Here is a 16,472-nt window from a genome sequence, read left to right on the forward strand (position 1 = left end):
GACAACCAATTTATGGAAAGAGCCCAAGTGTCCATCAACTAATGAATGAAGAGGATGTGGTACATATATATACCATAGAATATTACTCAGCCATCAAAAAGAATGAAATCTTGCCATTGGTAATGTCATGGATGGAGCTAGAGACTATTATAAGGGAAATAAGTCCGTCAGATAAAGACAAACACCATGGGGTGCCTGGGTGGCTCAGTGGGTTAAAGCCTCTGCCTTCGCTCAGGTCATGATCCCAGTGTCCTGGGATCAAGCCCCACATCAGGCTCTCTGCTCGGCGGGGAGCCTGCTTCCCCCTCTCTCTCTGCCTGCCTCTCTGCCTACTTGTGATCTCTGTCTGTGAAATAAATAAATAAAATCTTAAAAAAAACCATACCATATGATTTCATCCATACGTGGAATTTTAGAAACAAGACAAATGAACACAGGCGGGAACAAAAGAGAGACAAACCAAGAAACAGATCAACTATAGAGAACAAACTGATGGTTATTAGAGGGGAGATGGGATGGGTTAAATAGGTGATGGCTATTAAGAAGGCCACTTGTGATGAGCACTGGGTACTGTATGTGATGAATCACAAAATTCTAATCCTGAAACTAATACTGTACTTTATGTTAACTAGATGGAATTTAAATAAAAACTTGGGGAAAATAAAAAGAAAAACCACTTATAGCTTAATGAAAATAACAAAAAACAAAAAAAATGAATAAAATTCATATTTGACTCCAACAGATTTGGAAGGATCATCTTCATAAGGGCCTAGAATGAATTAAGATCTAAAGCTCCCAGTCTATCTTACAATACTGGCCAAATCCTGAACTTTACATTACAGATCAGTATTTCATAATGTCATCTATGAAGAACCTACATCAGATTCATTTGGGGGTGTTCCTCAAAACTGCAAGTTCCCTGACTCTAGTCTAACCACATTATCCAAATTCACTCTCTGAGGGTGAGGCACAGAAATCTCCCTCAAAAACAAAAACAAAAACAGAACAAGTTTACCTGGTGATTATTTAGGCACATTAAAATTTGAAAACTACCAATGTTTAGTCTTTAGATCCTTAGCCCCCAGCTACTTGGTGCAACTGAAATCTGTAGAGGATCATAAAGACGACTTCCTCTCTTCAGAGCTGATAATAAAAACTACAACAAAGTTAAGGTAAAGGTAAGCTTTGGTTGAACAGATGCTATTACTATACTAATGTATCCATTTTTCAAAAAAGAAACATGAGCCATGTAAATTATTCATGTCACTAAGTGTTATAAAGAGAACTGGAATTGGGCCCAAAAAAGGGTAAAAAGGATGTAAGGAAATAAACACCAAATAAACAATTCACTATCTGGCTTTCCATTATGGGAACACACTCATGCATCAAAATGAATGTATAAGGAAAATGACTCTAAGAGGCTTAAAAACAGTAATGCCTTCATGAACCTCCATAGAGTTATTCATGACCCCAGTATATGAATATCCTGGGCCCTCAAAGATAGATTTTTCACTATACATTATCATTTTTCACTTATGTGGTACATTTGTATTAAGGTGCTAAAAGGACTTTATAAGTCTTTAAACTGCATGTCTGTATTATCTTATACTAGAGAATTACTTTCTGAGTCAGGTTCACTGCCTGAATATTACATGTTCTAGACCTGAATTTTTCTCCAACTCTAGGTGTTATAATTAGTCTATAAGAAATTATGCCATTTAGATCATTCTATGAGTAACTAAATAATAAATCCTAGAAAAATACAATTGACATATAAAAATACAGACATAAATAGATAATGCTTGGCATTTTTTAAAAGAAGGTACATTCTTATTTCAATCCTAAACCAGTCTGCAGGCCTAATATAATTGCATAAGAATTTATCCTCAGCTAACAGGGTAGCATAGTTTATTATAACAATCTACCTAAAAAATCATTAAAGTGTTTTCTCTTTGGAATGACAAGCATTATCAGCAGAGATTAATCTGATGAGTCTTTAGGTAAGCTCCATTTTAAAAATTCAATAACAGAGGGCTTTGTTGTCACCTGATAAAAATCAATTACAGGAGGTAAGGCCACAAGGAAAACTAACATCACTCACCACCTACCCCCAGGCAGCTGAAATGATTTGTCTTCCAAGCTCGGATAATCAGGAGCTATAGTTATATTGCAGGGAAATTAATTTAGTTTCTATATCCTGAACTCACTTTTTGTTCTGGAGGATCTACATACAAATTACTTTTAATCAAGGTTGATATGATATTGGTATGAAGGAGGATTTTTGAAGAATCATTTTTTTTTAAATTGACTTTAGCATTTTTCACATGTGCTTAGGGTGCAACTATAGGAACGTAACTTATATCATCCTTACTTTCTGGATTCTTTGTCCACAACAAGGCACTGTACTGAATGACGAAGACAATAGATTCCACCAAACACTGCACACATCCTAGGAAGAGAATAGGAAAGTGTGAATTAGGATTCTTGAACTGAAAATTAAGGTAGCATTATTTTCTTTGAAGTATCTTCTATTTAATAAGTGATCTTACACAAAAAGAACTTTGATAACTTATTATTTTCTTTGTCATGGTATTAAGAATCCCTCACAAGATTAGTAATATTTTGATGCAGCAAGAGATATCAGAATTAATAATACAATGTGCAAGCCAAGAATTATGATCAAGCCAAAAGTATCCCCAAACGGAGCTCAGCTATTCCCCCCAAACCACCTAAGACACATAGGCTACAAATAGCCTCAAGAGGTAATGTCTGCAACCCCCAAAGGAAACGACCACAGAAGGGTGCCTGGGTGGCATAGTTGGTTAAGCATCAGACTCCTGATTTTGGCTCAGGTCATGATCTCATGGTTTGGGATTGAACCCGGGGTCAGGCTCTGTGCTCAACAGGAAGTCTGCTTGATATTCTCTCTCCTCTCCCTCTGCCCTTCCCCCCACTAATGGCGCGTGCGCTCTCTCTCTCTCCCTGTAAAATAAATAAATAAAATAAAACAACTAAACCTAAAAGAAAAAAGTGACCACAGAGAAGTCTTAAGAAGGAAACAAGTAGGGAAGATTCCGGGAGACCCCTAAAGATTTTGCTTATCATAAAAGTAAACAAAAACTACACTGGGAACTGAAAACTAGAGCAGTAAGCACATGAGTTAATGCTGCGGAAGTTCTAAGGAGTTTGCCTATTTCATGAACCTAAAGGCTTGGTTGGGTTTTAATGCTTACATGGGGACAGGAGAGTCCTTAGGATCCAATAAGGCAGGGAATAGAAAATGAGATATTCTCTCATCATGTCTGGATCCTTAAAGGATTACACTTCAGTGAAAAGATGAAGGAGGGGGTGCGCAGGAAACACACTTAACCACAAGAGAGAGACAAAACAAAAATTGTTTTATCCAAAGCCCTGGATAGAGGAATATAACTCTATATTTATAACCAGTGGTCTGTCCTCACAAGGTTGGGAGTTTGAAATTACACTACATGATCCAAGAAACCCTTAACCAATAAAACACCATGAAGGAAAAGTGGCTCTGGGTCAGTAGTACCTCTGGAGACTTGGTGGAAGCAATTGCTAAAACTTTATGGAGTGATATAAGGCCACATGAAAGCACCACAGATAGAATCCCCTTATGATATGTTTATAATATAAAATCCCTTATGATATGTTCATAATCTAAAATTATACAACACATGAAGTGAGGATTAACAGACACAACAAATGGGGTGGGGCAGCTGAGGTATGGGCATTTTTGTGGGGACTGTACCCTTTCATTGCACAGTTGGGTTAACCTTTCACATTGTATAATGGAATACCATAAGCAATTTAAATGAATGAACTACATCCCCATCTATCAACATGGAGAAATGGCAAAAACATAAAAATTGAGTGATAATGGCAAATTGGGAAAGAATATATTGAGTGATATTATTTATAGAAAGTTTCAAAACTTCATATGCAAAACACTACTATATATAATTGATGGATACATATATATGTAGGAAAAGTGCAGAAACATTTAAGGGAATTATAAACACCAAATTCAGGCTAGTTTTATCTCTGGAAAGAGGAGGAGTAAAAGTTACACTGGAAGTTTCTTAAAAAATATATTGAGAGAAAATATGGCAAAATGTTAAGATTTGACAAAACTCTGAATGGTTACATGGTGACCTTTACATTATTGTGTACTTTCTGGAGTGTTCTTGAAATATTTCATAACCAGATTATAATGAAAAATATAAATGGTAGAGATAAGTAACATTCACTAAGTATGGCATAATACTCCTATTATCTTTCTTAATTTTACTCATTTGACTGAATATAACCAAGGCAGTTAGGATAGGGGTTAGGTAATAATTCACTCTGGTATAGAATGAAACAGAAATTAGGTTTTTTTTTCCATTGAGAAATTTAGAATATAAGAAATGGTACATTAGAGCAAGCAAGCAAAACTTCATGTGCTCAAAACCCTTAGACTGCAAATTTTACCCAGGGCATCTGCTACAAGATATTCTCCCTTCTTGCTAATCTTGTTCACCAGTCACATACCAAGTTATAGAATGACATTTATTAATTGTTCTGGTATACCTGGTACTATTTGAGACACTGCACTGGACAGATCCTACAGAGGGTTAGAAAAAAAAATCATCTATTAGACTGTTTAGATATATTTCCCAGGTGGTATTCTAACCCCTGTTGTTGTTGGTAGGGGAGTACCAATATAGTAATCTTGATATGACTGAGATAATCAGCCCAACCTTCACCATAAATTTCCTGCTGATACTGAAAGAGGCCACATTCACATGAAATATTACTGGCCGACTAAAAATAAATAGGCTAAATCAGGTTAAGGTCCCAAAATGGACAACGAAGTTAAAAATGTGAATCACACAATCAGCATTCTCATTTGCCTGGGGATATCTTTGTTACATGAGTAGCAGCATCAGTGTTTCCAACTTCCTTGTAAGCAGCTATAGATGAGCTGTAACCAACTGACCTTTAGAGTTTTTCATTTCAGTCATACTGATCCATGTTTTTATACACACACACACACACGCACACATGCACACATACACATCAATCCCCTCATCAGGGAAAAAACAATTTTTAAATATTTTCCCACATTCCAAGAAAACCAAGGGGATAAAGTTCAGGATCAGAAGTTGTATACAGTTAAAAAATCATAAAATATTATGCCATCAACTATTATGGTATTATCAAAAGCATGAGAAATCCACTTAAATTAAATGCATTTTTTTACAAAGACCTCCTTTCATTATCAATTACACTATGAAATACATTGCTACTTTAGTATATAATATTAAGAATCCCTTCATTTGAAAATTAATTGCTATTAAGTTTTAGGGTAAATGAGTCCTCTGAAAAATGAATTTAAGTATATAATGCAATAGAGGCATCTATAACCATTTATTTTAGTAAGCCATCAACAAATTACCTGGTTTTCAACACAATTTAACTAATAGTGGACATATACTACATAGAAGAAACACAAGAAAGTAAAGAATGTTTAGGATTGGTTTGTATGAATGTTATTTTTAACTTCAATGCTTTAATATCATGAAATGCAAGTACAAAACATTGTATGAGTATATACTGTACTACATGGAGATGGAATAATACATTTGTGTTTTTATCAGAATCTGTATCACCCAGTGCTAGTCACCATACCAAAGGCTTTCCACAGGGATTTTCCTACTCTTCCTATGAGGTTTTAGCATGAATAAAAAAGCTCACAAATCCTTTCAACTACTGCAGATTTATATTTATCTTAACATTCTTGTTCAGCTGCTTTGGAGAACTGCTAAGAAATACAAAATTACCATAGCCAAGAATTTTGGCTAAAGAATTTTGTTATTTCATGTTAGCCAAGATCTCCCTTTTGTTGGCATTGCAAAGACACTATGCACATCTATGGGGTAAGAAAAAACAGTCTCAATAGCCCTCTTACTGTTTAGGAAGGCAAATTACCATTTCTTGAAAAGTACAGATTATAATAGTTATTGGCTAAGCAGTATTTCATGAAAACCCGTTTACTTAACAGCAACAGAAAGTGATAAAACCCCATATGTACTAAAGAAAACAAGTTTGGAAATATTTAAACTAGTGTTTTACCTACCTCTACACTGGTTTAACCACATCAAGTGGGAGTAGCATCAGCCAATAAAGAAGTGTCCAGAATTCAGCTTCCACAGCATATCTCAGCTATTTCAGCTAAGACCTTTTTTTTTAAAAAGATTTTACTTATTATTCGTTTGACAGAGAGAGAGAGATCACAAATAGGCAGAGAAGCAGACGGAGGAGTGGGGGAAAAGCAGGCTCCCTGCTGAGCAGAGAACCTGATGCGGGGCTCAATCCCAGGACCCTGAGATCATGACCTGAGCTGAAGGCAGAGGCTTTAACCCACTGAGCCACCCAGGCACTCCTCAGCTAAGACTTTTTTTAATGACAAACCAAAAAAATGATGAAAGTAGCATTTACTTTTTGGAAATAAAAAAATGAAAATATGGGTAATTTCATAAAATATTTGAAACTAATTTTGTTTTTATAAAATGGTAATTATCTTTTTTAAAATTTTCATTATTGTTCTTGCGATTAAGAAATTCGGTCAAAGTCATGTCAACCTAAAGACTGACAAAGTGATAAGCTTTGAGGTATTGAAAATAACATGATTGGAAAACTGAACCACATTTTTTTTATTGTGTTATGTTAGTCACCATAGAACCACATTTTTATTTGCCAGCATTATGCTTCTTTGGTCTTGGCAGAATCATCTTTGTTTCTTCTTTTTACATCCCAATTATAAACTTTGGCCATACTGACTTCTGTGGTAGTAAACTGATCTCGAAAAAAGTCAAGGTCTTCCTCAAGAAAATCAAGATTCTTTATGGCAGTCGATAAATTCTTGTCCAACAATGCCTGAGCCTCATCATTATCATATTCAAGCATTACATTAGCCCCCAACCATAGACACGCTTTACCAGTAGGAAGAACTAAAGTTTTGCAATACAGGTTATCTGTAAGAATCTGGTCTCCAGTGAACTGCTGGACTCTTTTTTCTTCTGCATCTATTTTAGAATTCCTAAAGTGTGCTTAATTTCAGAAATCTAACCCTTTAGCCTCCTTTTCTTTGGAGCAAGGTTGAGTTCATAAATATACTTCTGGTACTGTTCATCCAGCCTCTTTAGTACTGTATTTGCAGTCTCATTCCTTTGCTGTTTCATGAAGAATCTACATCTTCCACAAACACAGCCTCAGGCATCCCTAGGTGGAGCTGCTGTCCATTCCCTTTGGCCATTTCTCTTAAGCCACAACTGTCCTTTGCGGCCATTATCTTGGGGAAGTGAGTGCACCAATTGTGTGGATGTTATAAAGGAAGAAGTCCAATGACCAGACACTGTCAGAATTCATCAAATTTCCTCTTAGTTTTAAACAAGAACAGGTTGTATTTTGTGCACTTGGAAAGAATTACTTGATATCTACCATAAATTTACACAACTGCAAAAGTGTACATCTGCATATATATATATATGTTTTTCATGCTCCCTCTCACTGGCTTTTTTTTTTTCCCATTCCAGTCATGTCCTTAGGGAAAATATGTGTTGCTCACAATGGTGGCATTTGTTTTCTCTCACATCTGTGTTTTTCTCACATAGCTTATGCCCAAGTGACAAAAGCCAGTGGTTTTGTCATCAGCTAGAATATAAGAACTGACCTTTACTGCCCATCTACTTGCACTCACCAACCTTTGTCCCACATTATTCCTTAAGCTCTTCCTGCCAGCTTGTCTCATACTCAGGCAAACAGAAACCAAAACTACCCTTCAAGCCATAGCCACTGCCCTTACAAGACATCCAGCCAGTCCAGACCAGTTTTAGTGCAAACCCCGACCCTGACTTGCACCTGCACAGATAGACCAAGGATTGACATCTAGAATGACTGACAGTACCTTTATCTCATTATAATACTAAAATCTCTGCCCAGAGAGGAGCAGAAGTCTCATTTACATAACATACAATGTGTGTATAGGCATATTTCCCTAAGGAGCAACCTATGCTTGCCTCTACAGAGGATGACAAGTCTTTCCTATCTAAATATTCATCTGAACCCTAAAATAAAAGGTACCCATTTACCCTTGCTCGAGGAGTCATGGCTTTAGAAGTTATTCCCCACCATCTCCTTACTTGCTGCAAATAGTTTCTTTTGTGTGACCACTCACCTGTTGTAGTTTCTATCTGTGACTCACCAAGGAGAGAACTCATGTTCAGTTAGCTTGAAAAAAAGTGCCAAGTAAAATGAGATTGATGAAAAACAATTTTGGTTGAGAGAGGGATATTTGGTGGCAATGAGTTACTGAGTAAACATAGGTAAGAAGCAGAATAGCAAGCATATTTGAGAGCAGCATTTAAAACTCAAACAGCAGACTTTTAAATAAGAAGCAGGGAATTACAAGAGAAGTGGGGAAATAACAATTGCTTACACACAGGTCTTTGGGGCAAACTGCCAATAATAATACAAATGATCATCACAGCTAGCACTAAGTACTTACTACATGCCAGGAGCTTTACATGTATTAACAGATTGCATCCTACAGGCAGAGTTTCACAAATTTGGAAACTAAGGCAGAGAGGTCAAGTGACTTACTCAAGGTCATTTAGTAGATGGTATGGCTGAGTGGAAACTCAGGCAATATGGATCCAGCAGATTCTCTGTTAACTATCATACAAACTGCCTCACTGTCCATACCATCTTTTCTTGGCATTGCAAAGGAAAGCAACATGAAGTCAGATGGTCAAAGTTACTCTCTGAGTTGTTCTAACTCTTGACAAATTGCAAAGATTATTATAAAAAATACCATAAATTCTCAATTTCTATACATTTTGTCTCATAAAAAGTACATGTTTATTCTTTGTACATATGAAATGGATTATATGCACGTCATTTTGGATAGAACATAAACTTACAGTAGGAATAACCATGGGAATACTCATCTTTAGAGTACCTAGCAAATTATGAATACTCTGCAATTCACATTTTAAGAAGTAATTTATAGGGCGCCTGGGTGGCTCAGTGGGTTAAGCTGCTGCCTTCGGCTCAGGTCATGATCTCAGGGTCCTGGGATCGAGTCCCGCATCGGGCTCTCTGCTCAGCAGGGAGCCTGTTTCCTCCTCTCTCTCTCTCTGCCTGCCTCTCTGCCTACTTGTGATCTCTCTCTGTCAAATAAATAAATAAAAATCTTAAAAAAAAAAGAAGTAATTTATAAAGTATATTGGTAAGCTAGGGATTTTCAAATATAGAAAAGTAACCATGAATTATTTGGAGGTAATAAGGTTCTGCAAGACAAATGTTTCTTCCAGTACATTAAATGGCAGCCTAGCAACCCAAGGGTTAACACACCTTTAATGATGGACAATTAAGCTACCGAAGACAGCGAATACTATTGAGATGCCAGTCAGGCCCCAGCTTTGGTGCAGTTCATACCACTCATCTTGCGGTCTAACATAATGCCTAGCAAGGTAGCTCTGTACACCCACCTTAGGGTTGTATGGGGCCTAGGGGCAAGCAAGTATATATTTCATGGGACTTGCCTAAAAAACAAAACAAAACAAAAACAAAAAAACAAAAAACAAAACCAAAATTACAAATGTACTAAATATAGTACAAAAAGAGTCACTACAAAAATACCTTTGAAACACTTTATCAAATGCTATTAAAAACCAAAAAGGTCCGTTACAAGAGAATTCTGAGTGACCACTGATTATCATCACTGTACTTTAGTGATATCCCCACTTAAATTGTACTGGTAAAGCAGAAGTTCATTCAACAGTAATGTTTCATGAGAGACAATAAAGCTTCAGTGATTGCATCTATACAAAGTTCAACTGTTGTATTTACTTGTTAACTATATTCAGACATATACATTTATCAGAGTACTATATTTGAAACAACACATTGAGTTTTCTATCATGTTATCCAGTATCTGCTGGCCACAATAATGAGTACAGGGAAGACTTCTTGTATGTGTTTACATTTATTTTTATATATTTAAATACACACAGGTTTAATACATATTATGTAGTATATAGCATTTTTATGGGTTATATACTTATATCACATATTTATATTGCCACATCATGTTTATATTTCTTAGCAATGTGTTTATACTATCATCCCTCCTTTTTTTTTTTTTTTCTTTCTTGGTATCCGGTTTCTTTTTTTTCTAGCAGGAAGCGAGGGTAAGGGAAGTATTATTGTTGCTGTAATTGGTCTGTCTCCTGGGAATGCAAAATTGGACAGCTTCATCTCCTCTCCCCTACTCAAGAATCCCTTTGCAACTCAAGCAATTGTCATGCAACTCAGCACAAACTTCCTATTGGTCCAGAACTAAGTGCTTTCTTACGAACATGAGCTAAACAATAGGAACCAACTCCTATAGCCTTAGGAAACAGTTATGTTCATAACAATCCCAAGCCTTGGTGTAAGTTCTTAGGATTCATTACCCCATGAAATTTTAGACTATTCAGCATGACCATTAAAACAAAACAAAACAAAAACCTTCAAATGAGTGGTCCATTACAACATGGCCTCACTCACAGTGGTCCAGTATGACCAAAATGACAAGCCCTACTTGATACTGGTCATGGTAACAGAACTCAAGGGAATTTGCTTGGCAAGCAGCCATTCACCAAAACTAAGTGGTCACTAAAAGTCAAGTGTATAATGTCAGTTACGACATACAAATTGCACAGAGATCAGCTCTTGAAAATGGTTGTGAAATCAATATAATGGTCTATGGACTGAGAATGTCTACATGCCTATCCTGATTCCCCTACTTACTACCTGTATGAATACACTTTAGTTCTCAAGATTATAAAATGCAGGTAATAGTAATACCAGTCACAGAGAGTTGTCTAAGGGACTAAGTGAGTTAATGAATGTGCAATAACTTTGTTGTTTAAAACTTAAACTGTCCCTGGTCCCTTCCCCCGGGGGACTTACTTAAAAACAAGTTCCGGAAACCAGTCTGAGGTAACAAAGCCCAAATACAAGGGTGGGTTGGGTCAGGGCAGGTGGAGACATTCAATCAGCGCATACTGTCTCCTAGCTACCAAGGAGTATGGGCCCTGCCCTTGGGGTGCCTTTTGGGCGCCCATTCTGACTAAGGTGATAGGCTAATTCAAATAGCTACTATGGGGTGAATTGTAGTTCACTGGCCACCTGTGTATGGTCAGGCTCAACCACATGGCCCTTGCTCTATAAAAGTTAGTCTGTGGGGCAGGGAGGGGTCGCCCTCTCTGTAAGGTGCGGCCCCAACTGGTCTGTTTGACGGTCGGTTTGATTCTTGATACTTGGCGCGAAATGAAGCTTTGCTTAGCCTTCCGCTTTGTATCAGTCTCACTCCTTTGACCACGGACCCATTATTGGGGGACCCAACAGTGGCGTGTTTATTCTGTGCCTGGCATATCATAAACATTCCATAAATTGTAGCTTTTGTTAGGTGCCACTTTCTACAGCAAAAGGGACAATGATTATAGACTATACCACGCATGTGGGGTTTGTAGGCTACTTTGCTGTTATTGACTCTGAGAATCTGCCTGCATTAGTCAAGGCCTATATTTTCATCTAAATGTAAGCAATTTAGGTAGCTGTTCAATTCAACTACCTTCCCAGAAGTGAACTGTGACAGTTCTAAGAGAACTACTGATGTTGATAAGGACAAGCACTGAGATTTACTTCTTCATTCCCAAGTATTTATGAAACTAGACCTACTATGTAACAGATGCAGTTCTGGGCAGCACTAGGGATATAAAAATAAACTAGACAAATGCTGTCCTTGCTGAAATACAACTTAACTAGCACATGAGAGACAATAAGAGATAAAATAATAGTAGATATTGATGTGTGTTCTGAAACAAAATAGGATAATGTAAGGGTGACCTGGGGAGGGTCTGAATGCTAGAGAGGATAATCAGGGAGAACTTCTCTGAGGAATTATATGAGTCAAGACCTGAGTGACCAGAAGAAATCAAGCATGTGAAGATCTAGAGGAATAGTCTAAGCAGAAGAACAGCAATTGGAAAACTTGGAAGTGCAAAGTAGCTTAGTGTATTTGAGGAAGAGAGAAAGCCAGTGTGGGGCTGGAACACAGTGAACAGGATAGAAATATAGTATGAAACGGGGTCACAGAGGTAGTCAAGGGCCTGATCATGCAGCCCTTCAAAGGCCAGAGTGAAAACCTTAAAATTTATTCAAAGTACAATGAGAAGCCACCAGAAGGTCCTGAGTAGGGGTGCCTGGGTGGCTCAGTGGATTAATCCTCTGCCTTCAGCTCAGGTAGCAATCTCAGGGTCCTGGGACCCAGCCCTGCATTGGGCTCTCTGTTCAGCAGGGAGCCTGATTCCCCCTCCCTGTCTGCCTCTCTGTCTACTTGTGATCTCTCGCTGTCAAATAAATAAATAAAATATTTTTTTAAAAAAAGGTTCTGAGCAGAACAATGACATAATCAGATTTATAACTTGTTTTGTTTTTATTCTTAAAACTTTTTATTTTGAAAAACTTCAAATGTACTAACAGTAACACAATATAGCTTCTTTATACCCATCACCCAGATTTACCATTTATCAAGATTTTATAGCATTGGACTATATCTTTTTTTTTAACTTTAAAAAATTTTCATGGGGTGCCTGGGTAGCTCAGTGGGTTAAAGCCTCTGCCTTCCCAGGGTCCTGGGATTGAGCCCCACATCGGGCTCTCTGCTCGGTGGGGAGCCTGCTTCCTTTCCTCTCTCTCTGCCTGCCTCTCTGCCTACTTGTGATCTCTGTCAAGTGAATAAATAAAATCTTAAAAAAAATTTTCATTCCAGTATAGCTACCATACAATGCTATATTAGTTTCATGTACCATACAGCCATTCACCAGTTCTATACATTACTCAGTGCTCATCATATTAAATGCACTCTTAATCCCTTTCACCTATCTCATGTACCTCCTTACATACCTCCCCTCTGGAAAACATCATGAGTCTTCTTTTGTTGTTGTTTTCTGTTTGTTTCTTAAATTCCACATATTAGTGAAATCATATGGTATATAAATATATTTGTCTTTCTCTGCCTGACTTATTTCACTTAGCACTATCCTTTCTAGATCCATCCATGTTGTTGCACACACCCCACATCTTCATCGTTACTCATCTATTGGTGGATATTTGGGCCGCTTCCGTAATTTGGCTAGTGTAAATAAAGCTGAAATAAACATAAGGGTGCTATTTGCTTTTGAATTAATGTTTTCATAGTCTTTGGGTAAATAACCAGTAGTGGAATTACTGGATCAGATTTATATTTTTTTAAAAGATGAGCTTGACTGCTGTGTAGAGAATTGTCAATGGGTCAAGAGTGGAAAAGGGGAGACCAGTTATGTTTGCAGTAAGACCAAGTGAGAGATGATGGCAACCTGAAGCAGGGTAGTGGCAATGGAGATGAAGTTGAGAGACTGAAGATGTGTATGAGATATAAAGCTGAGAAGAATTGCTGATGGACTGGATGTAGCAAGGATATGTCCTCCTGAAGACAAGTTTAGGGTAATTCAGATATTAACAATCATATTTAACTCTTCAAGCCTCCCTGTACAAGTAGAGCTCTGAAGGATTTTGCAGAAACACTCCTCTTCCACCTAGGGTGTGATTATTAGAGCCAGCTAATTGTTACCAACCTTAACAACCACTATATCTACCCTGGCCATTCATTAAGACTGCTACTTAATACTCTGGGTACAGATATCTACACAAGAGGGTACGAGGAACAGATTAGTTTTTCAGTCTTCAAAGTTACCACGCACCTGTAAGGAACAGCACTGCTGATAATTCAAAAAATCATATATCACAAGTATCTGAGTCCAGTGGTTTTTTTTTTTTTTAAGATTTTACTTATTTTTGAGAGCAAGAGAATACATGAGTGGGGGACAGAGGAAGAGGGAGAAGCTGTCTCCTCCCTGAGTAGGGAGCCTGATGCGGGACTCAATCCCAGGACCCGGAGATCAGGACCTGAGCTGAAGGCAGATGTTTAACCAACTGAGACACCCAGGCGCCCCAATGGGGCTTTTGATGCAAATTTCACACTCATGAAAAGGTTGGGGACGGACAGACTGCCATTTAGGCCTTGCTTCATTCTTGAAAGGCATAATAATCATGCTTAACTTAGAAAAAGCTGCCAAATAGCAATATATAGCCTTCAGGAAACTCACTCCCAGAAACTGCCTTTATTTTATAGATCTTAGCCATTTATCTAGCTTCCTCTGTTCTTGCTGATATTCTATAGATGATGTACTCATTTTTTTTTAGCTTCTCCAATAGTCCTTAAATTAGCTTTCTATAGGAAAAGTCACAATAAAACTATGTTTTATATGATAGAAACAGATCTGTATTAATAACAGCACCAGGGGACCAGAATAAATTAATATAAATTATAGAATGCAAGTCATCATTCAATCTTTTTTTTTTCCCATTAGCTCTCTTTTCTTTGAGGAGATGGGTGAAACAAGTGAAGGGGATTAAGAATATACTTACCATGATGAACACTGAGTAATGTATATAATTGTTGAATCACTATACTGTACACTTGAAACCAATAAAAGAGTGTATGTTAGTTATACTGGAATTTTAAAAAATTTAAGTTATCATTCAATATTAAAAAAAAAAAAAACCTAAGCCTTCCAAAAATACTGGAGGTCAATTTATATGCTTGGGTCACGACCTGTGCTCTGTATCTATACACCATAGGTAAAATGGCTCCTCGGTTTGTATGCAAACCAGAAACACCAAGTCAACTCAGTAATTCTCCAACATAGCCTATTACAATGACATCAATGGAGATTTTGAAGGGAAAGCACTGTTACCTAATTTACTCTTTAAACATAATTTAAACTAAGCTTTTAATAAACCTGAACTTTTTAGTCTGAACACACAGGCTAGCAGCTTCATGGTTTTTTTTTCCTTTTAATCTGCCACATATCTACATAAGCAAATTCATTTAAAAAGAACTTTCAAACTCAAAAGGAAGCCCTTGGTTCAAACTTTTAAGATGTAGCCAAGAAGTCTATAATAAGTCTGCTTAGGCTCTCCATGACATTTCTTTTGGTTAATTTCCTTTCTTGGCCTCGTTCTCTGCTTTGACATTCTATACATGATCTGTTCATTTCTTATATTAATACTTCCTTTTTAAATCACTGATCCATTTTGCAACCAGCTCTTCAAAACTCAAACTGTACAAATAACACAGGTAAATAGGCATCAATTTTAAATCAGGACAGTAATATACTTTTTATGTAATGCCCTTTATGACTATGTCTGGTATAGTGTGGGTTTTTCTTTTTTTTTTTTTGCTTCTATTTATTTATTTATTTATTTATATTAACATATAATGGATTATTGGCCCCATGGGTACAGGTCTGTGAATCGCCAGGTTTACACATACCTTCCCCAATGTCCATAACCCGACCACCCTCTCCCTACCCGCCTCCCCAACCACAACCCTCAGTTTTTTTTGTGAGATTAAGAGTCTCTTATGGTTTCTCTCCCTCCCGATCCCATCTTGTTTCATTTATTCCTTTCCTACCCCTCAAACCACCCATGCTGCCTCTCAACTTACTCATATCAGGGAGATAATAGGATAATTGTCTTTCACTTATTGACTTATTTCGCTAAGCATAATACCCTCTAGTTCCATCCACATCATTGCAAATGGCAAGACTTCATTTCTTTTGATGGCTGCATAGTATTCCATTGTATATATATATCACATCTTCTTTATCCATTTATCTGTTGATGGACATCTAGGTTCCTTCCATAGTTTGGCTATTGTGGACATTGCTGCTATAAACATTCAGGTGCATGTGCCCCTTTGGATCACTAGATTTGTATCTTTAGGGTAAATACCCAGTAGTGTGATTGCTGGGTCACAGGGTAGCTCTATTTTCAACTTTTTGAGGAACCTCCATGCTGTTTTCCAGAGTGGTTACACCAGTCTGCATTCTAGTGTGGGTTTTTCTTAATACAGACACAAGAATCCTCGAAGCTGATGTTTTCTGAGATCCCTACATAATGACTCCTAGGATCCTTTTCATGGGTTGAAGAATATGGGAGACAGATCCGTCTAGGGATATAGTCACTTATACCATTTTCCTGCCTTCTCACATTGCCTTATGAAACAATCCTTCAGCTAATACTCTTGAGCTCAATATTTTACTATTTACAAGCCCTAAGTGTCAACTATAAATTGGGAAGCAGCTGAGAGTTACTATGTTGACTATCCACAATCATTTATAAAAATGTCTAAAAAAAAAAAAAAAGTAAACATTTCTAGGGAGAGCCTACTGTAAAAATCTCCCCATGCAAGAAGAATTCATTTAATCCACCCATTCCTTTTTTACCTCAACCCCATTGTAAGAGGATATTTT

General features: G+C 37.2%; 1 protein-coding gene and 1 pseudogene across 1 annotated transcript in view; both read right to left on the minus strand.

The window, feature by feature from the left end:
- Positions 1 to 16,472, minus strand: part of CHM (CHM Rab escort protein) — a 230,505-nt gene that overhangs the window by 90,616 nt on the left and 123,417 nt on the right. The window contains 1 exon segment of the mRNA XM_032330373.1: positions 2,372 to 2,449. Within this exon segment, the coding sequence (XP_032186264.1) occupies positions 2,372 to 2,449 (78 nt within the window).
- Positions 6,593 to 9,061, minus strand: LOC116582702 (annotated as a pseudogene).

This window comes from Mustela erminea, chromosome X (assembly GCF_009829155.1).
Source record: "Mustela erminea isolate mMusErm1 chromosome X, mMusErm1.Pri, whole genome shotgun sequence".
Classification (NCBI taxonomy): domain Eukaryota; kingdom Metazoa; phylum Chordata; class Mammalia; order Carnivora; family Mustelidae; genus Mustela; species Mustela erminea.